At 40.4% G+C, this 20,554-nt stretch overlaps 1 protein-coding gene across 2 annotated transcripts in view; it reads left to right on the forward strand.

The window, feature by feature from the left end:
• GRAMD2B (GRAM domain containing 2B) overlaps positions 1–20,141 on the forward strand; it is a 68,052-nt gene extending 47,911 nt beyond the window's left edge. For both annotated transcript variants that reach the window (XM_088475105.1, XM_088475106.1), the window contains exons 7-14: positions 1,274–1,345; positions 9,152–9,229; positions 10,637–10,748; positions 11,252–11,359; positions 11,461–11,539; positions 12,409–12,513; positions 16,447–16,537; positions 18,500–20,141. In XM_088475105.1, coding sequence (XP_088331231.1) covers positions 1,274–1,345; positions 9,152–9,229; positions 10,637–10,748; positions 11,252–11,359; positions 11,461–11,539; positions 12,409–12,513; positions 16,447–16,537; positions 18,500–18,541 — 687 coding nt within the window. In that variant the 3' untranslated portion in view covers positions 18,542–20,141. The remainder of the gene's footprint in view (positions 1–1,273; positions 1,346–9,151; positions 9,230–10,636; positions 10,749–11,251; positions 11,360–11,460; positions 11,540–12,408; positions 12,514–16,446; positions 16,538–18,499) is intronic.
• The last annotated feature ends 413 nt before the right edge of the window (positions 20,142–20,554 follow it).

The following is a 20,554-nucleotide window of genomic DNA, read 5'->3' on the forward strand; positions in this document are numbered from 1 at the left end:
ACTTTATAATTTGTTTTTTTTCTTCCTTTTTGAGCCCTAAGATATATTCTACATCACGTTTTGTGTCTCAAGTAGCTGCAGTGTCAGAAAGAGAGTATATAGAATACAATCCGCAAAGGTACAAAATGGTAGAGGGCTTTGCTTGTAAAGCTTGGTCTAGTGGGAGGGGGCACAAGAAACAAGTGGGGGTTCCAGTAGTTTCAGAGTAGAATGGGCTTTAGTTGCAAAGTGGGGTTTGAGGGGATATTTTCTCGAATGTACGTCACAATCTGATGCAACAAAACCACTTCATGAAGCTGCAGTGATTAATATGATATGTGACACTTGTATATCTGTGTGCTACTGAGGCAGAATCCATATACAAAGCACAAGAACTTTGCTTGGAAGAAAGCTGCAGCCGCTGCATCAGGGCATTTCCTATGCAGAATCAGACTTCATCGCACAGAGATATACAGGTGTTGCACATCAAATTAATCCGTGCAGTCTCTTGAAGCGGTTTTATCACATCTGGTGGCGATGAAGATGCACATTCGATCAAAAAAGACACTGGGACATAAGCCGAGTCTCCATGTACTTGGCACGCCTAAAGGGGATAGCTGGCACGACTGAAGCAATAGATTACAACGACATGCCTGTTCCTCTAGGAAAGTGAAATTTCAAATTGAGGGCCCCATTTATGAACAAACGTAAATCCAGCAACATTTTTCATTTAGTATCACAGCGATACAAACGAAGATTCCAGTGGTATTCATCAATACTTACCCCTCCGGTGAGAGTCAGCTAAGTCCTCCGCTCAGCTGCTGGAGATTTAACACTGCCAGCGACGGACTCCTGCGTAATACGCATGCTCTAATTTCTGTCTGCGCATGGCACTAACCCGTCAGACTGCAAGGCTTCGCTGAAGCCAGAGATGCAGCACTGGGTCCCCATAGACTGCATTGGGAAGGCTATGCAGTGACAAACGGCGGTGATCTTAGATTACTGCTATCTGTTGAATACAGAATAGATTCCATAATTCCTATAGCGAGCGCTAAATTTATGCTTTGTTGTTAAATGGGGCCCTGAGAAAGCATAGAGGCAAATACTAGGATATGTGATAGTCCTATTATATCGATCTTCTATTAAATAAATAAAATATAAGTGGGCATAAATAGTTTTCACTTCCAGCCATATGCTTCTGAGTAAAGTATGACTGGGCCACGGCGCAAAATGTGAGTATTTTGCAGCTGTAATCTGGATTTTATTTCTTACTTTATTCTTTTTCTTGTTCCAGTTTATATTTGTGTCTCTGTTGTCACGAGATTACACCTACAACTTAATAAAATCTGTGTGCAGCCATCTGGATGTGAGTATATCTGCGCATATCTTGTTTTTGTACAGCCATGGGGGGAATTGCTAGGGATTAATTCAAATGACTTTGGCCTTGAGCATGTAACAATTATAACAATTAGACTATCAAATCCACTGTGTTGTTAAAATGGAGACTGATGACAATGTATATTTACTCTGAGTTCATAATTAAGTTTACATCACTACTGTTTTACTGGCTTACCGATTTTATTTTATGTATGTATACATGTACATGTGTCCAAGCAGAAAGTAGTTGCCATACTATGATCTGCGGAAAGACTGTATGAATAACACCCCTTCCCCGTTCCTGCTAAATGTTCTGTTTTCTGGGGAGAAATGTGGCTTTCTTTAAGTACATGGGGTGGGGTATACTTCCCTTCATTCTTACCATGGTTAAATTTAAGTACAGTTGAGCATAAACAAATTGTTAGTTAGTGTTAGGGTGCTAAGAGGTCAATTAAATTGTGGACGATGTGCCGCTGTACATAACTTGGATATACTGATGTGTCCTCGTACATCTAATCCTTTTGCGCCCTATGGAGCACGTTTCCTGGCATGATTCCCGTGCTATATACTTTTTCAGCAATTTAGCTACTGTTTCCTCATTGTGCTCCTTCTTCCTCATTTTTTGCATCTTAGTTAGCAAATGGTGGGTACTAGGGGCCTGATTCAGAGATGGATGTAATAGTGATTTTTACGCAGATTGAGCGATTGTTTGCCATTGCGCATACGTGTAAGCCGCACTGCGTGTGTCCCGTGCATTGCGATTACAGATGCACAGAGGAATCCCGCGTTTGAGGGTGTTCAGAAAAACATAGGCGTATCTGTCCGTTTGAACGCTGTTTCATGGGCATGCATAATTTAGCCACTGCGATTGCATGTGCAGCATGAGAGCCCTCTGCATGTTGGGAGAGCTGCAATGTTGTCAGCTGGTCAGACCTGCCGCAAAGGCAAGATGTGCATCCATGTTACTAATATTTATGCAGGTAAGCGTCTTACGCAAGTAAGAAGGCAGCAGTTGGGCGTCCCTATGCTTGGGTGATCTTTGGAACCATTAGCATATTTTTGCAGCTGCATTGTGTACAGAATCACAGCTGCGATCGCATTAGTGTATGTCTGAATCAGGCCCTAGGTACTTATGCTGGGCATACACGGCCAGATAAAATGTCTGTCAGACCGACCGACATTTTATCTGCCAGCCTGCCAGCCCCAGATGTCGCCGGCATACACTGTGAGAGTTCTCTCACAGTGTGTCAGCCCAACATCCGCGCTCTGCCCCTGGAGGAGGAGACATTTCCCTGTTCCTTCCGCAGGAAGGAACACAGGAAATGTCTGTCTGTCGGCCGCGGCTGGGCATACACTGCCCGATGCGGCCGACAGTTTACCGGGAAATATCGCATCAGACGGGCATGCTGGACAATCCGGCATGCCCAACCGAGCAATATTTAACCCTCGGTCGCCCCCCCCCCCCCCCCCACACGCTACAATTATCGGGGTGATCCACCGATATCAGGCGGATCGCCCCGATAATTGTAGCGTGTATGACCAGCATTAGATTAGGTTTTATTTGTTGCAAAGAAATTGGTATAAAGTTGCAGTGTATGGCAAGGGTCACTCGCATCAGACCTCTCTTGCCTGATTAGACTGCATTGTGTATATTTTCCGGCTCCTTTCTCCTTCATTGTGGTACTTTTTCCTCACTTTTGCATGTTGGGACACTTCTAGTGTAATAGGTGCTTAGAATTAGTGTGTTGGCGCAGCTAAGTAACAAAGTCCGTGGCATGATAAACCGGGCAATTTAGCATGATTTGTGGCCACATCTGTATGGGGAATGGGTATGAAATACGACTTCCCCCAGTGGCGCCTAACCCCAAGTCCACCCAGGAGTCCCTAAACATAACCCCACCGCCCCGACAGCTATGTGCTAAAATGCCAGGACTTAATCTCGATTGGCCCGGAGTCCTTCTGTATTCTGGCATCGGGATTAAGATGGGTGTCAAAATACTGACGTCCATCTTAAATCCCCCGTCGGGCTTTATTGTTGGGATATAGACCGGTGGCATGTAGTCTGCCAGTCTATTAATTACATCATCTGTATGGCTGTGCACACACTTGCCCATTATGATTCCATCTGCAACGACAATTTTTCCTGTGCAACTCTATGGGGGGGATAGGAAAAAATGGCGATGTAGACGGATGTGCGCACGTTACACAAGCTCAGAAGTTATAGGCAAGAACAAAAGTATGTAAAAAAAATATTTTGCTTAAATGAAATACTGTTGGTGTAAAAACAATTACTTTGGTCGAGAAGGAATTTCAACCCTAGGGGATGAATGTTCTTCTTGCCATGCTATTCCAAGGATTTGTGGCTATATATGACTTTTGGTGCAAAATCTGAAAATTAATTGAATTTTATGACACTTGCTTTTGTTCTTTGTGTGTCAAAGTACCTTTTTTATATATATCTATATTAAAGTGTATGACCATTCCTTTCCAAGTTGTCAAATGTATTCCCATGAGCAGCACAGAGGGGGAGATGTATCAAACTTAGAGAAAAAGGAGGAAGTTGCTGTTCTCAACCAGTCAGCTTCTATGATCATTTATTTAATACCTTTTTAAAAAATAACAGAAGCTGAATTGTTGCTATGGGCAGCTTCTTCTTTCTAGGAGGTTTGATGCATCTCCCCCAGAGTTAGGCTGCCTCTGGTTACCACAGGAAACAGGCCAAGGGTACAGTTATTGGCATTGAGGGCTTTTTAACTATCATTTCAAGGTTTATATTGTGACACATAAAATTCAATGTAGCTGCTGCAATATTACTTTTTAGTTCTAAAACATGCTACACACTGCATTCATAAGTGTATTCCCACCACCCATTGGATCCATCTTGTTTCCAGCAGAAACGTGTGCTCCTCATCTCTGTGCTGCAAATGGGACAGTGCTTCCAAGTACAGATGTGTCCACATACATCTTACCTCCATGTGCTACAAGTCTCATTAAACATAACACATGAGCGCCATGCGACTCTGTAGCACCGAGCGTCTTTTCGTGCAACTTTTTACCTTCGAATGCGAAATGCTATGTTACATTGTCAGCGGCGGTGACATTTTGCATGCAGATACAGGCGCGCACAGAATATTGGCATGCCGCATATCATTTTAATCAACAGAAGCTTTTTGTGTGTCCGATTCGCATCACTTTGCAAATAATACACATTTGAAAGAAAAAAGTTGCACGAAAAGACGCTCGTCGCTACAGAGACACTGCATGGTGTGACTAGAAAGGCTGTTTAGCACACAAGGAAGTAAGCTGTATGTGAACACATCTGTAGTTGCTGTAACACCGCAGCTTGGCAACCAATGTGTACATATAACATAAGAGAATACATGTGTCCTCATCCGACCATCCTTTTTGCGCCATATGGCTCGATTCCCATGATATGCACTTTTTCTCAACCGTGTGTCTAAGATCGCATATAGGGCCTGATTCAGACCCGGTCATAAGCGCTGAGCGCTCGCAACTGGGTCGATTGTTGCCCAGAGCGCATGCGCACGACGGAGCCGGCTCCATCGTGCGCATGCGCGAGACCCGGATAGCGACTGGCAGTCCGTCGCTCCGGGTCTCGCACCAAAGGGGGCGTGCCGTCGATGTTGCGTGACAGCACGCCCCCTTTGGTGGGCGGGCCGGGGGGGTTGGCTGCCCAAATGGAGGGGTTCCCATGAGAACGCCTACCGTTCTCTGTGTCACCGCAAAATATTAATAAATATGTAGTACTATGTATCAATCCGGTCACCTTTTGTGTCATAATAGTAAGTTCTTATTTTACCAGCTTAGGTATTGATACTTCTAAATCCAATCCTTCCTTCTCCAAAAGGTAGCTTACTTTTAGTCCTGTTTAGGAAGCGGTCTCCAAGTATTCAGGTGTAATCCCTTTGCCACTGCGAGATAGAAATAGTGGATGGATGGAATCGGCTTAGTATCTATTATTAGCTGGATGGTATCTATACTATAGGGTCTGTTATCCCGTGACTACTTGTAAGCCGCAGTTTTCGCTAAGTTAGCTGTTTCTCCACTGCTGTTGTCTGCTTGTCTTACCTTTTTATACAGTGGTCCGGCATACCAGTGCATAAGGGTCCGTTTTTCTAATATGCTCCTATGCAGCAATCATGCGGTGCAAATAGACAGCGTTATTTATATTGTGTCCATTTACATTTGTTTGCGGTCTAGCGGTTGGATTGGATTTGGACCTATCCATACCTAAGATGGTAATATAAGCACTTACTATTATCACACAAAAGGTGACTGGATTGATGCATAGTACAGATGTGTCCACATACATCTAGCCTCCTTGGCGTTAAACAAGCCCTTCTAGTTGCGCCACGCCGTGGAACAACTCTGTAACGCTGAGCGTCTCTTCTTGCTACTCTTTCCCTTCAAATGCATCTTATTTGCAAAGTGATGCGAATAGGACACACAAGCAGTTTATGCTGATTAAGATGATATGCAGCATGTTTATATTCTGTGTGCGACACTGGCTGTATCTGCATGTGTAATGCTACGTTAGTGTCACAGCGCTCACGTGTTATGTGTAACACGACTTGACATGGAGGATAGATATATGGGGACACATCTGTAACACATTTAATAGCATGATGTAACTAATTTTTTGTCCTTGATTAGTAAGTTATGTTTTATTAATTGCTTATGTCTCAAAAGTATGAAAAATGGTATTTTTTCCCCTCAAACTTTGATTTTTTTTTTTCTCACATTGTGTAAAAGAAATGTAGATTTGCCGTTTTCTATCTGAAATAGGTACATTTCAATGTATTAAATGTCCTGGTTACAAAATCAATGTATGTAAGAAAATTTAAATATAAAGTTGTACAAACATGACCACAAAAGAATTAGAAGTGAGTAGCTTTGAGGTTTACGATTATATAGTACATCACTTTCACGATTCAGCCCCCAGACGTAGTCTCCCATCATGTTGTTGTTAAACTGTCCTTGGCAGCAGCGTTCAAACTTCAGTATATCCTGGTGGAAGCGCTTGCCTTGTTCCTCAGAGTACATTCCCATATTCTCCTTGAATTTCTCAAGATGAGCATCAAGTATATGGACTTTGAGGGACATCCTGCACCCCATTGTTTCGAAGTTCTTCACTAAAGTTTTCGGCCTTGTGATTGCCCAGGAACCTCCTTCTGAGCGAGCATCTTTAGAGCCGTGCGACTCTGTAGCACCGAGCGTCTTTCCGTGCAACTTTTTACCTTCAAATGTGAAATGCTACGTTACTTTTCTGAGCGAGCATCTTTGGGATTTCCTTGCACTGCAGAATCTTATTAATCTGTGGTCCCACAAAAACATTGGCTTTGACCTTTTGCCTCAGACTGCTTAGCGAAGAAGTCTTGAAAGTACTTGAAGGCTGCCGAATCCTTATCTAGAGTTCTAACAAATTGTTTCACAAGGCCCAACGTGATTTGTAGGGGAGGCATCGGCAGCTTCCTGGAGTCCACCAGTAGCTCCCAATTGACGTTATTCGTCCCCACACAGAACTTTGTCCGAGTGTCGTCTGTTGTAGCCTTTGTGTCTCTGCTGTCCCAAAGGCAAAGAAAGCAGGTAAACTTGGTAAAACCACCTTGGAGACCCTTTAGGAATGCTTTGTCCTGGTGGCGGTTGTTATTATAGACCCAGCTGATCCCCGTTGAGCTTACCGTTCCCGCAGACTCCCAGCAACATGAAGCAGCATTTGGACGTAGTCAGTGTTATTGAGCTCTCCGCTGGCAGAGTGGTGGGGGATAATTGATATTTTCTAAAATTCTTTGGACATAGGCAATTAGGAAATAACACGTCAAACAGGATGACATACAAAATTGAATGTCACATAGTGTAATCTTTTACAGTGAGACAGAGAAATATATAAATATAAATTTTTATTGGAAGGAATAATAGTGAATGTTATGGTGTGTTTTATAATTTAGAAGTATTTGCTTATCTCTTATACTGTACTTATAATTAGTGTTTTGGTGTGACAAAGTCCTTGGCGAACTAAACAAGGCTTTATTGCAATATTTGGTGATAATGTATGTGGACACAACTCTTGGAGGGGTGGGTGGTGTGTGTGTTTCCCCCCCTTCTTTAATGTCCCATTTTAGTAGTGGTAGTAGTAGGTGTAGGTAGTAGTAGTTTTTTTTTTTTTAATAGTGTGTCGGTGCCTTATGTAACTGAATATCAAAGTCAACACAAATTATTAGAAATGCTAAAACCAAAACTACTTCAAACTTTATTAAGCTGAAGACTTAGTTTTCTTGACCAGCGGTGGTATAGTGGAGATGGCCTGCTGAACGGTGTTGTCAGCCATGGGTTCTAGTGCATGGAAACCAATTTAAAAAAGTGTATATGTGTGTATATATGTGTATATATATATATATATATATATATATATATATATATATATATATTTTACCGAGCACTGCCAGAGTTGAAGACAGGTGCAGTAAAACCTGGATAACTATGCAAATTAGGAGTAAATGAGTGCAGGCAGGCTTATTCTCATACTGTTAGGAATGGGGTATATCTGGAGCAGACTGACTTACAGATCAGAAATCCGTTTAGCTTCCAAAATCATTTTAGTTTCAGAAATCACTGCAGAACAGAGGGGGTGATTCAGATGCGGACTGATATGCTATTACAGCTTCTAACATGTTAGCAGCTGTCATAGCTGTAATATGCAGCAGGAGTTGTCACGCCTCCTGCCTGCATTACTGTTCCGAGGTGCGATTCCTTCAGACGGCTGAGTGACCATGGGGTCACACTAGCCAGCCGCCGCAGATGGGTAAGAGGCCAGGAAATCTCCGTCAGCCAACTGAGATCTTGGTCTCTCTATACTAAACTCCCCCTTCCAACGGTGATGACACGCCTCCATTTTGGGAAACCGAGGCCGTCATAGCCCCCTTCCTGCCCAGAAACTGGAGCACTCTGTCAATCGCTGACTGTCTACGCATGTGCCTGACCCGTACTGCACATGCGCAGATTTCCAATAATTGGGAATCTGCATGATCCCTGTTACTGCAGCTGAATCACTCTGTAGTGTAAACCAACGTTGAAGACCATATCTAGCACGGCTGCCATCAGGGGAGAAATGCTGGGACTGGAGTCCTGTTCTCGGACAGAAGGGGGCCCGCCTGCAGTGGCACTGTGTGGCTGAGATCAATTTCCCCTGCTGTTTGTAATCTCCCTATGCTAAACTTTGCCAGGATGAAAGATTATGGATTGATTATGCGGTCTGCCACAGTCTGTACACATATCTGCCATATACACTAAACTTAACATCGCTGCTTTTCCTGTGCACCTCTGTGGGGTGTGAGGAACAAGCGGCAATGTTTCTTGCGGCCATGTGCCATTTCATATCAGGTATTCATTTAATAAGCTCTCTGATTCATCATACCATGCATAATGTATATATTTGCTATCCATATACTAGGGGGAAAAAAGAGGACAACGCATTTTTGGGTATCTTACACCAAGTATTTTTGGGTTCCTTTGGCCAGTTTTACACTGTTTTTTAACCTGCTTTTGTAGCAAAAGCTCGATTTTAATCCTGGTGCTAAAGCAAAAAAAAAAGTTACATTTTACTAGGGAAAACAATGCTGTTACATTATTCACCCCTTACCAGCACATAAAAATCTGAAGTCTGAAATACCCTCTGATCATTAAAGAATTACTTCTCCTTGGTGTGACTGCATCTATTAAATTTACTCCTTTATTTCCTATGGCTAATGTCTATATTTTTATTTTCACTGTAAAGCATGTGAGTACTGGAAACAGTCCAAACCCTTCTGCAGATCATAGCTTCAGAGCAGAGCGTCCTGCATCATTTCCGCTAGTAAGTGAATTGCAAAATGTATGTTTGTTTGTTATATCGAAGTGCGGTTTCCTACTGTCATGCTCCAAAGAAATAATACAAACTAATTAGTTTGGTGCATGCCAAGCTTTTTGATAATATAAACATGTACTTTTGCCATATACCCAAAAACATTATTATCCAAAAATAATTGAACTTACAGTAGAGGTAAAGTAGAAAGCAAAAATCAGATCAAAACCTAACAATTTAGGTTGGATATTGGTAATTTCTCCCCACCCACTAATTTGTGTGCCCTTTGTGTGTATCCTTAACTGTTGATCTGTTGGATGCTCTAGTATCTGCATATGTTCATGAACCTTGTGTTGCATTAGCAAATCCAACACGTCAACTTTTAATTACTTGTCCATAACCATTGAGGAGTTTCTTTCAATTAAAGAACCACCCTGTAATCCAGTTTACACATTACTCCCATTAAGGGTGGTGGCATGGTATTGCAACGGTCTCTGGCCCTGATTCAGAGCCCTTGTGGTAGGGTCTCGTCTGCCGCAAGCCCTGGAGTGCTTTCGGCTCTATCACAGCCGAGAGCACTCCCACTGTCGTCACTTGTGATGTCAGTGTGGCCGGCCCCAGACGGTAGGGAACGCCTCCGTCTGGGCAGGCACGCCCACCAAAGGGGGCGTGCTGTCACTCACCATCGACAGCACGCCCTCTTTGTAGCGAGACCCATAGCGACGGCTTGGCCATCGCTATCCTGGTCTCGCGCATGCGCACGACAGAGCCGGCTCCCTCGTGCGCATGCGCACTTGGCCAACATCGGCCCGCTTGCGAGCACTCAGCGCTCGCGTGCGGGTCTGAATTAGGCCCTCTGGCCCTGATTCAGAGCCGGACGCTCTGACAGAGCGCTCACTCTGAATCAGGGCCGGCCGTCTTGTTTTTTAGAGCGGCCTCCTGGCCGCTCGCATAGCTGTGGGTGACAACCCACAGCTATAGCGTGCGGCCAGGAAGATGGTCGCGATGGTCAAGACTATCGCGACCATCGGGCTTGCAACGAGACCCTTATGGTAGGGTCTCGTTGCCGGCTCTGTCATGTGCATGCGCACTGGGCCACCATCGACCCGAGCGGGTCTGAATCAGGCCCTCTGTTCCACAGATGGATCATTGGTCACTACAAACTTTTCTAGGTATATTTACACAGTGGGATGGATTGATTTCAAAGCATGGCAAGACATTTGTAAGAGGACAGATTGGGGAGGTTTGAAGCATGCCTTGTTTCTAATCAAAGACTTCAAATTCTGGGAAGTCACATCACAAGAGCAGAGGGTATTGTGGTTGGGACCAAACTGCTAGCTAGAAGAAGGAAAGAATGTCTTTAACTAGAGGTTTCTTTAGTTTAGGGAAACTATTTTAATTATGCTGTATGTTTTTCAGGATTTCAGTGTAGACTTCTCAGAACTAGATGGGTTGGTACGGCAACGGAGAAAGGATCTAGAAGAATTTAGCAGCACTGGCTCTCAAACACCAGAATCTGAGAATTCTCAAGGTTCGTCCATGTGGAGTTATTACGGAACTATTTTGGAGCTAGGTTTAGTTTTGGCAATTATAGTTTACAACATAAATTTTATCTTTTTAAATGTTCTGGTCTTCGTATTGTCTCTTGATTGCCAGCGATAGTGTAAAACTAAACATATTGGGCCAAATGTAATAGGGTGAGAGTTTAGAAAATGAGTTTAGCAGTAAACTCGCACACTTTTTAAACTCTGCCAATGTAATAGAGTCCGAGAACATGCAAACTTGCATGTTTTTAGACTCCAAAAACTCACGCTTTAAACTCTCATCCAGATGTTTTGCCATTTTGAAGATCAAACTCAAACAATGAGAGTTTACTGCTGAACTCTCACATTTTCTAAACACTCACCCTATTACATTTGGCCCAATATGTTTAGCTGCAATTTAGGGATTAAAGGAAGATTTATAATGTTAAGGAGACCATAAATGGCTGCCTCTGAATATAGGTCACAAACCTTGTTCTCCTCCTACTTCTAGATTTCAATGAACAAGAAAAGAATGTTTTCATAGAGCCTCGCACCCATGTAATTAATGATGGTCTGTCCAGGAGCCCTGAAAGAAGCAAAATACCTGTCCAAAATACTGGTAGCTATTTTTTTTTTCTAATCTTCATATCACAGCCGTGACTTTGTCAGAATGAATTCTTAAGTTTATCTAAACACACTGCTTATGTTCTCTTTCAACAGATCGGAAGAATTTGTTTAATAGAGTGGACTTTTGGCAGTTTAAGTCTTTGAATTGCTTGCTCATCTTCTATGCAGTTCTGTAAGTCTATACTTTATACTATATAGTGCTAATAAAGCATATAGAAGTGGATCACATTTTTTTATGTAATAGGGCTTGACCTATAAGCCACTGTGCATTCTCTTCCATTAGAAAATCAAAGCAGAGAATTGTCTAGTCTCCTACAGACGTCATAGAGGTACATGATCCCAATGGCATGCACAAATGCATTAAAAAAATAGTGGTTGCTCATGATCAACCTACTTGTTGACCAGGAATAATGCTTGCTCACACCCACATTCTGCAAAATCATCTAAGTGTGTGACACTTGGTTGTCAAATTAAATTAAAATATTCTAGTAATGCACTTTAGTAAATACCTAAATACATTAGGGGTTGCAGCATATTTATAATACTCAAGCTCTAAATCTTCAGGGTTTTTTAATTGTTAGCCCTTTAATTGTATTTAAAGGAAGTGCTTAATGTACAAAAATCAAACGATATTGTCACCATTAATGAAGTATAATCATGTAGTTAACACTGCTGAACCTTGTACCAATTTCAGCTCGGCAATGAGCTGTTTTTGAGATGGCTGCTAATTGCAAACTCTTGAGCCTTGAACGTTTAGTCCATTTTCTACTATACTCCTTGTCTATGGAGGGTGGCTTGTAGGGGGAAGTTATCAAACCTCTTCCTAAGAGGACAAGTGGAGAAGTTTCCTATAGCAGCTACACAGTTTCTAGCTATCATTTATCTATAAAATGATAGCTACTTGTCTTTACATTTTGCACTCTGTTCCATACCCTGAACATGAACCAAACCATAGCACAAGAATGACCCAGGCACTCCTATGTGCTAGAGATTTACTATGTGTTGGTAATGTGAATGCACAGTTTCTTTCTCTCTCCACAGTGTTTGTCTGCTGATCTTCTCCACATTATATATGCAGTCAAGAATTGTATTCCTGGAAGAGCGACTCTCTTCTTTGGGTGCAGCAAGGGACTCTGCGCTAAATGAGTATGTGTGTATTTGTTTTGTTTCCTTCCTCACCATTGTAACACCTGCTTCTTGACTCTTGTGATGGGTGAAAGGGACACACTAACTGAGATGATCCTGCACCTTGGCGGTGCCTCCTATGCCAAGCTAGAAGTAGGGAGCCCAACATGGGTTGGCTCGGGAAACCCTTATAGCCTATTGTGTAGGTGTAATGGCCTTGGCTCTAAAGCGCCATACACATGTAAAGATTTTCTGTCCAACCATCCAACTAGTTGATTGGTTGGAATGAAAATCTGGTAACGTATGGGAGTAAATGATCAGCAATCTGCTCCTAAATGTCAGAAAACAGATGAAAATGGTAGTAAGACAAGTTTGTTAAATGTTTGATCTAAACAATTTTGTTCAAACAGTTTTTGTCCATTTTCCGGCGTTTGGGAGCAAATTGCTGATTGTCATTTGCTTTCATACCTTACCAGATTTTCATTCCAACCAATCAACTAGTTGGCTGGTTGGACAGAAAATCTTTACATGTGTATGCAGCTTTACCCTTATCCAGTAAACAACAGACTGGCACAGAGGTGAACAAAAGAAGAGCCCCTTGGAATTTTAGTAATTTTATTAAGAAGGAATAGAGTATGATAGTATTGAGTGGGACAGGGCAATTCACGGAATAGAACTTCAACTATTGTCTACATAATAAATCAAAAATCACATTATGAATCAGTTAGATCACTAGACTATAACTTGACTCAGATGTCAAATATAATCCCTCAAATACCTTTTTATAGAACTGTAATTAACCACTTCAGATTTTGCCGTACAAATTTACATAAAACTCAAGTTTAATAATAATACCTTTCTTCTTTCTACCATGAATAGCTCAATTTAAATAATGGCAATAATGAAAACAGGTACCCTTACTGCAAATATCTGCTACCCTACCAGATCTTTATTGTTAAAGAATGTTTTTATTCTCTAAACTTTCAGCCCCCACCACCCTTTTTTTTTTTTTTTTTTTTTTTTTTAATTAACATCTTCTTAATACATTTTATAAATGACTGTAACCCTCAGTCACCAATACATTCATCCTACACACTCACACAATTAATACAATTTAAAATGTAAGCTCTTAAACTGCATTTAGTGTACAACTGAGCCACTGACTTGTGGCCAATATTATGTCTGCATGTGTTTCCAAATTTATTAAGCTTAATCTTTAGACCCGGATCATGAAAGTGCTAGTAGCACACAACAAAACAAATGAAAAATTAAGCTAACAGGTATTCAAAATAAATTCCTCCTCGTGCTGGGTAATCCTACAAAATTACAGGATGATCCTGAGACCTAGAGGAAATTAATATACAGTCCTTTTCTCCTGGTACCGTGGGCGGATTAAGGGCAGCCTGGGGCTAAAAATGTTAAAGGGCCTATTGTGAGAAGTGGTAGAGCTGTAACCAGTGCTGTGTGGGTGTGGCCAATGCCATGTGGGCGTGTACACTCCCTACACTGTTAGCCCCAATGTCTCCCTAAACATATAAAAAGTATAAAAACTGCATAATTTTGTGAGGAAAAATAAAATGACAGTATTAATACTTATGATGTATGGCCGACTGTGTTGCCAGCTGGTGGCTGGTCGTCGTCATGCTGTCATGATTGGCCTATTTTTATATGGAGGCCTGGAGCTGTCACTCCATCTGCCCCGTTGTTAATCTGGGCCAGCCTGATGCAATAAACCTCTAGCTCTCTTGGCAATGTGAATAGTGTTCAGGTAACTGAAGGGGTTGTTCAGCAGCAGAGTAGAGGAAAGATTCATGCCAACCCTGCTAAAAAAAAAATTCATTGTATCCATTTGCAGTGTTATTAAATTGTTGGGTATCGATCTATCTTTAGTCAGCAAGACTGCTTATCTTAGACCTTTCTTTACACCTATTACTACAGCTCCACTGAATTACTATGGTCAGTCTCTTAGCACTGCTCCTCCCCATTTAATAGCTCTGATCTCTGAATGGTATCTTATATGCTGCTGTACTTCTCTTTGAGGCCTAAACAAAGTGTCTCCTGACTGGCTCCCTGACTTATCTACCCCTTGCAGCTCCTGTAGCTGGCTCTCTGGTCTCTGCGATGCTTCTCTTCCCTCCCCCTACTGTATAAATCTTTACTCTCAAAGGAGGCAGAAAACTGACCATCTACTTTGCTCTTATGGGGCTCTCAAAGACTCAGCAGCTTCTCTCCTAAGTGAGCAAATACCTCTCCAACTGTCACTCTCCTTGCCTCACTGCTTTTATAAGCTCCTCTTCAGTTGCCATGGCCAACCTGCCTTTAAATGACCTCCTCTTTATTATTAAGTTATAGCGCACATTCCGCAGCACTTGACAGATTATTTTGCCATTGCCATGAGTCCCTGCCCCAACGGAGCTTACAATTAAAATTTCCCAGCACATGTACACTCATACACACTAGGGTTACTGTTTGTTGGGAGATAATTAACCTGTCAGTATATTTTTGGGTGGTGGGAGGAATTCAGAGTGCCTGGAGGAAACCCATGGGGAGAATATACAATTTCCTGACTGCTTAACTGACACTCATACATTAACCCTGACATTAGCACAAATGGCCACAGGATAATAAGAAAATAATGGCAAGCTCCTCCTATACAGCAGTTGGAGTGCATTGAGCAGAATATTCTTCATTATGGCTTCCCCCACAAATGTCCTAATTCAGTGTTTCTCAAACTCTGTCCTCATGAAACCCTAACATTGTGTGTTTTCAAGGTATCCTCAGGAATAAGTAGTACCACCTGTAGATCTATTGTTAGTCCATTAACAAAACTGTGATCCAGTGAGATAATCAGGAAATATGCACTGTTCGGGTTCCATAAGGACCAGATTTGAGAAACACTGTCCTAATCTATATCTTTTGTTATTTGTAAAAACTGTTTCCCCTGATCAGGAAATGACTTGCCAATGGCGTCACTGGAGTCTGACACCCAGTGTGCCAAATAGCCATCTTGTGCAAGCTCGGAGGGAAGGGGCTTGACCTCACAGCACACCCCCGGTTTCATCATCCCATAGATGTTGGGCTGCCCCCATAGACTTTCCCTGCACTATTGGCTCCTCTTCAGTGACTGGGAGCTGCATAATAACATCACAGTGCAGTGCCTGCCTCCAGGTTAGTTAGAAGGAGCCGGCCTTTTGGTGTCACTCCTTCAGAGGATGGCTCCCGGTGCGGTCTACTTTGTTTGCTATGATTGCAAGAAACAACCATTTAAAACTCCTGGAAGGTATTATATGAAATGCCTCTACCTTTGTCACTTGCCCCAAATTATTGTGCTACACAAGCTGTGGAAATTCAAATTGTATATACACTTAGCTTTTATTACTAAGCATTTATCAATGCCATCAATTTCATTTGTTGATTTACTCCAATACCCCTTACATCATTGAGCGAATAGTAGTAAAGGAGGAGTAACAAGTTTCTAATGGACCATAGTTTTAGTATGCTGCATATTTTGACTATTTTGGAGAGCTTGAATGCAATGAATAACATCACTCACCATCAGAGGAAGTAACCCTATTTAAGTAAAGGTGTGCGAAGTACTGATTAAGCAATTCCTTTAACCTGATATTAAGGTACCAATAATAATCTATCCAGCAGATCCTTTTCAGGAGGAGTTCTTCTGTTTTAAGTCTCCTCAGTGGGCATGTTGTACAAATGGCAATATAGAATGAGTCCTTCCTATTCTACTTTAATCCTTTTGGTTGGTAGTATATGGACGTGCCAAATGTAATTGGTATCTAATTTGTTTTCTGTAGCATTAATTACAGTTGTGTTGTATAGTTTGTCAATAGCATAATGTCGACATGTTCTACTTGAGTGCACGGTCAGATACGTTTCTTTCCCAGCAATTAATTGATTTACTTGTTTGTTTTGTTTCCTCATTTTGTACTTTTTCAGATGGACCGTAGCACAAGGTGTGGAGAATTGGCATATTAATGCCAACACAATTGTTGAAGAACTATCAACCAATCTGGAAAAGCTAGATAAGGTATTGCTTTTATTTCCAAATGCAGTTTCTATGTCACCATTACACTTCTGTACGATGGAGAACCATTTTGTAAACTGGTAGTTTAAAACCTAGATCTTCACTGATTGTAGCTTGTTTTGGGTGATATTTAGTTTCTCTTGACTTTACTAAAGCATTTGTAGTATTACTGAATAAGTAATTTTCCAGTTATATATCATGCCATGAGGGAGTCTTGGGGAGCTAAGTTTACTAAGATGCGGTTTATCAAAGTCAACGCTTTAAATATATATTTCAAAGCCACCAATGATCGTCAGCCTTGACAAACATCATCTAAGTAAATCCACCTCCTTGATGCTGACTTATTATAGTTTGATGCATACAGAACCAAAAAAATTACAACAGAAAACCGCATTAATTTCCATCCATGTTATGTCACCAATAAATAATTTGACCATCCTTTAGTACAATTGTAGAGTTGCAGTTTGGCTAATGCCAATTTTGTTCTCCGCTCTTGAAAAATGAAATGTTAGCAAAACATTTTAAAATGTTTGCTTATCTGTATTCTAGGCACAGAAACAGACAAATCTCAAGTGCACAACTCCAAATTATTGATATATAAATGCAAAATTTTATTGCATTTATATATCAATAATCAATAGAGGTTTTTAGCATAATCATGGCCAAGGTTATGGGCCTACCCACCATATCCAGGTAACCTCTTTAGGGTAGGTCCCTGATTTTATTGCATTTATATATTATCAGTAATTTGGAGTTGTGCACCTGAGATTTGTCTGTTTCTGTGCCTGCAATTAGTCTCATCAGGTAGCACCTCCCATTAAATATATTCAGGGTGTGCAGTCCAGGAATCTTTCCTATATCTGTATTAAAGCAATATAGACCAACATTTGTTATAAGTGGATTTGTAGAGTCTCTAAGCAGACTGTCTCTGTTTACTGCACTTTATAGGATCAGAGACGTGAACAGTGTCCTTTAGAACCTCTATCTTTTCTATAGATTTCAAAGCATGTGTTACCTGTATCTATGATTACAGTGCCGGATTTAAGATTTTTACAATACTAAATGCAGTACTCGTACAATTAGATATGGAAAGCAAATGTCTTCAGTCAACATAAGATTTCATCAATCATTACATGATAGAGGATTTATCCATATTTGAACTTGTTCAAGTGATTAACTCCAAAACACCCTTTTAGTGAATAATGCTATCAATTCTGTTTTCCATTTGGAGATAAATACTTCACATACTGCAGTGGTGAAGATTTCATAGTTTTATCTGTCATTTATGACTGTAGGTACAATATTTGTGGTGTTTATCATAATAAACAACACATGTCTAAAATACTTTTGGATGATTAAAATGGATCTCTCGGCAAAACAAAAAAGAGCACATTTGTACTTTAAAGGTGATATACCTGTCCAATCTGTCTGGTGGGAAGGAAATTCTGGTTAGTTTTCCAGTGTTGGGAAGCAAATTTCTATTATTTGCTCCCATGCATTACCAGATTTTCCATCCCACTAGGCACATTGGACAGATATATCTTTAGGTGTGTACGCAGCCTTAGGGGCCTATTCATCGTCACTTAATTTCTACAAAAGCAGGTGAAAATGTTCAGTTTCACCTGCAATTGTAGAAATTAAGTATTCGGGCCACTTGAAGGTCGTGTATGCGCACTAGTGTCACTGCTCCGAAAGGAGCAGTGAAGCCATTCGCGGGGACAGCTGACTTGGATCGGCTGTGTCCGCACCGGAGCAATGATGAATTGCTCTGGCGACCACTGCGAGTTATTATGTTAATTATCGTGGTCAGACACCGATAATTAACATGAATAGACCCCCAAATGTCTTAATTTTGTAGAGCTCATTATGTGAAAAGAGGACACTCCCTTTAATATGAATCACTGTTTTAAAGTTGATTGATTATGCTTTTGATTTGCATTTTCTTATTGTGTTTTCTTATTGCAGATTCAGAAAAATCTGCAACGGCTTTTGGAAGATGCAAACTAAGACTTTGTATGTCTGGGGGGTTTGGGGCACTTCAGCATTCTAGAACAGCCTCTGCAGGACAGAGACTTACTACTGACCTGATTAAATGAACTATATGGAAAGCCAGGTCTTTTGTCTCAGGAATACACTTTTTTTTTTTTTTTTCTATTTTGTGTGTGTTTGTTTTTAATTTTTTCTGGTTTTTTTTCAGTAGTAAAGGAAATATGATTTTTTTTTCATAGCAGTTTTCTCATTACTTCTGATTCTGTGAGTAAGGAAATTACATTTCGCTGTGAATTATACTTGTTTTGCACATCTTTCAGGACTATTTTTTTTTTTTTAATACGATGCACTCCTTTTTATTGTCCTATTTAAAATTACTTTGTTTGTTGGAACCAAAACTCAACACGCTGATCTAAAGACTTCATAAAGTTTTTACTATAATACTGCCACTTTCTTTATCTAGACATGTAATAATGAGTAGAAGTTTGAAACTTTTTGTGTTTGAAATTTATATATAATTTATCACATGATTAAATCATTACAGAAGGTATGGACAACATATTACACCTTCATTAAACAGGTGTCCATGTTGCTGGAATCTATGTAATAAACTCCCACAATTCATGCACAAAAATGGATAACAAAATGCTTTGTGCGTGCAACTGTTTAGGGCTCAGTCTTCAAATGCTTTTTAAACAGTACTAAAGAGCATGAGGACTGTATTACAAAGGCTTGGCTTGCAGTGTAGCATTCCGTTCTGCAAGTGCGCAATGTAAGCAGGAGACAGTGATTTTTACCCCCTTGACATTATCGTTTGACAATTATCTGGCGGGACCATCCTAAACATTCAGGAGACTAATACACATTTCACATAAAACCTCCATTATATATATATATATATTTTTTTTTTTGGTCTTCTAGAACTAAATTTCCTTCTGAAGCCCATTCAGCCAGTTTAGATTTTTATTACTACTTTTTTTTCAAAATGAAACAGGACTTGAATGATTAGCAGATCTTCAAAGCACCATAGGATCTTCATGTTGGCTGTTACTGTGCTGTAATAGTGCCAGTAATGTGTATTTTTGACACCGATCTATTGGTCATTGCTCTGTTTAATCCAATAACTGACTTTTTTTTTTTTTTTTTTTTTTTTTATAACTCCAATTTGTTTGATGTTGGCTAGAACTGGGTAAAGTGCAAAGCCTGAAAACCAGGCGGCGTGCAATGTTAACAGGTCAGTGACAAGTACTGACCATGCATAATGCTGATTTCAAGGTTGTGTTGCTGTGTTTTTATGTTTCAAAAATTCTTGCACTTTACTAACTTTCATTCAATGTATTATAAAGCTTTCTAGTAGAAACTTGTATTTTCCATTTGGAGTTTCATTTGTTTTCTTTCATGGGAAGACAAGGTCATGTTCAACCCGTTCAGACTTGTGTGATTATTTCCAACTGAATAAATGACTTGTTTTATTCCCATACTTATTAATATGGTACACTTTACAGTATGTGAACTGTGCTTTTTTGTTTTGTGTGTGTTTGGGGTTTTTTGTAACCATTTGTATGAAATGTTTGTCATATTGCCAAAATGTTAAATAAACTTAATTTATACCTTTTCATGAAGTAGACTTGTGGCGTTTAAAATTTAATCCAAAATTTAAGTTTTTTTTTTTGTTTTTTTTTAATTTTACGGTGCTAATAAGAGTAAGTGTGTAAGCATGAGAGGATTACAATTAATAAAACAATTATATTGGTCATACATGAAAGCATAAATATACATATCCGTTTCCTCAAGGATGTTGCAGGTAGTGGTGACTATCTACCAATCAGATTCTAACTCCTATTTTTTTTTTTTTTCCCTGGTGCAGTGTAGAAGATATAAAAAGCTAATTCAGGTTGCAGTGGAGACGCAACCATTTCCATTTTGAACCAGTAAATAATTCACAGATTGCCCCCAATAAACAGATCTTTTAATTTCTTTTTATATGTTCAGAGCTTGCGAAGACTCCTGTTGTAAAGTGGTGTATAGTAA

The sequence above is a fragment of the Taudactylus pleione genome, unplaced genomic scaffold (genome assembly GCF_031769625.1).
Source record: "Taudactylus pleione unplaced genomic scaffold, aTauple2 ptg000162l, whole genome shotgun sequence".
NCBI classification, from domain to species: domain Eukaryota; kingdom Metazoa; phylum Chordata; class Amphibia; order Anura; family Myobatrachidae; genus Taudactylus; species Taudactylus pleione.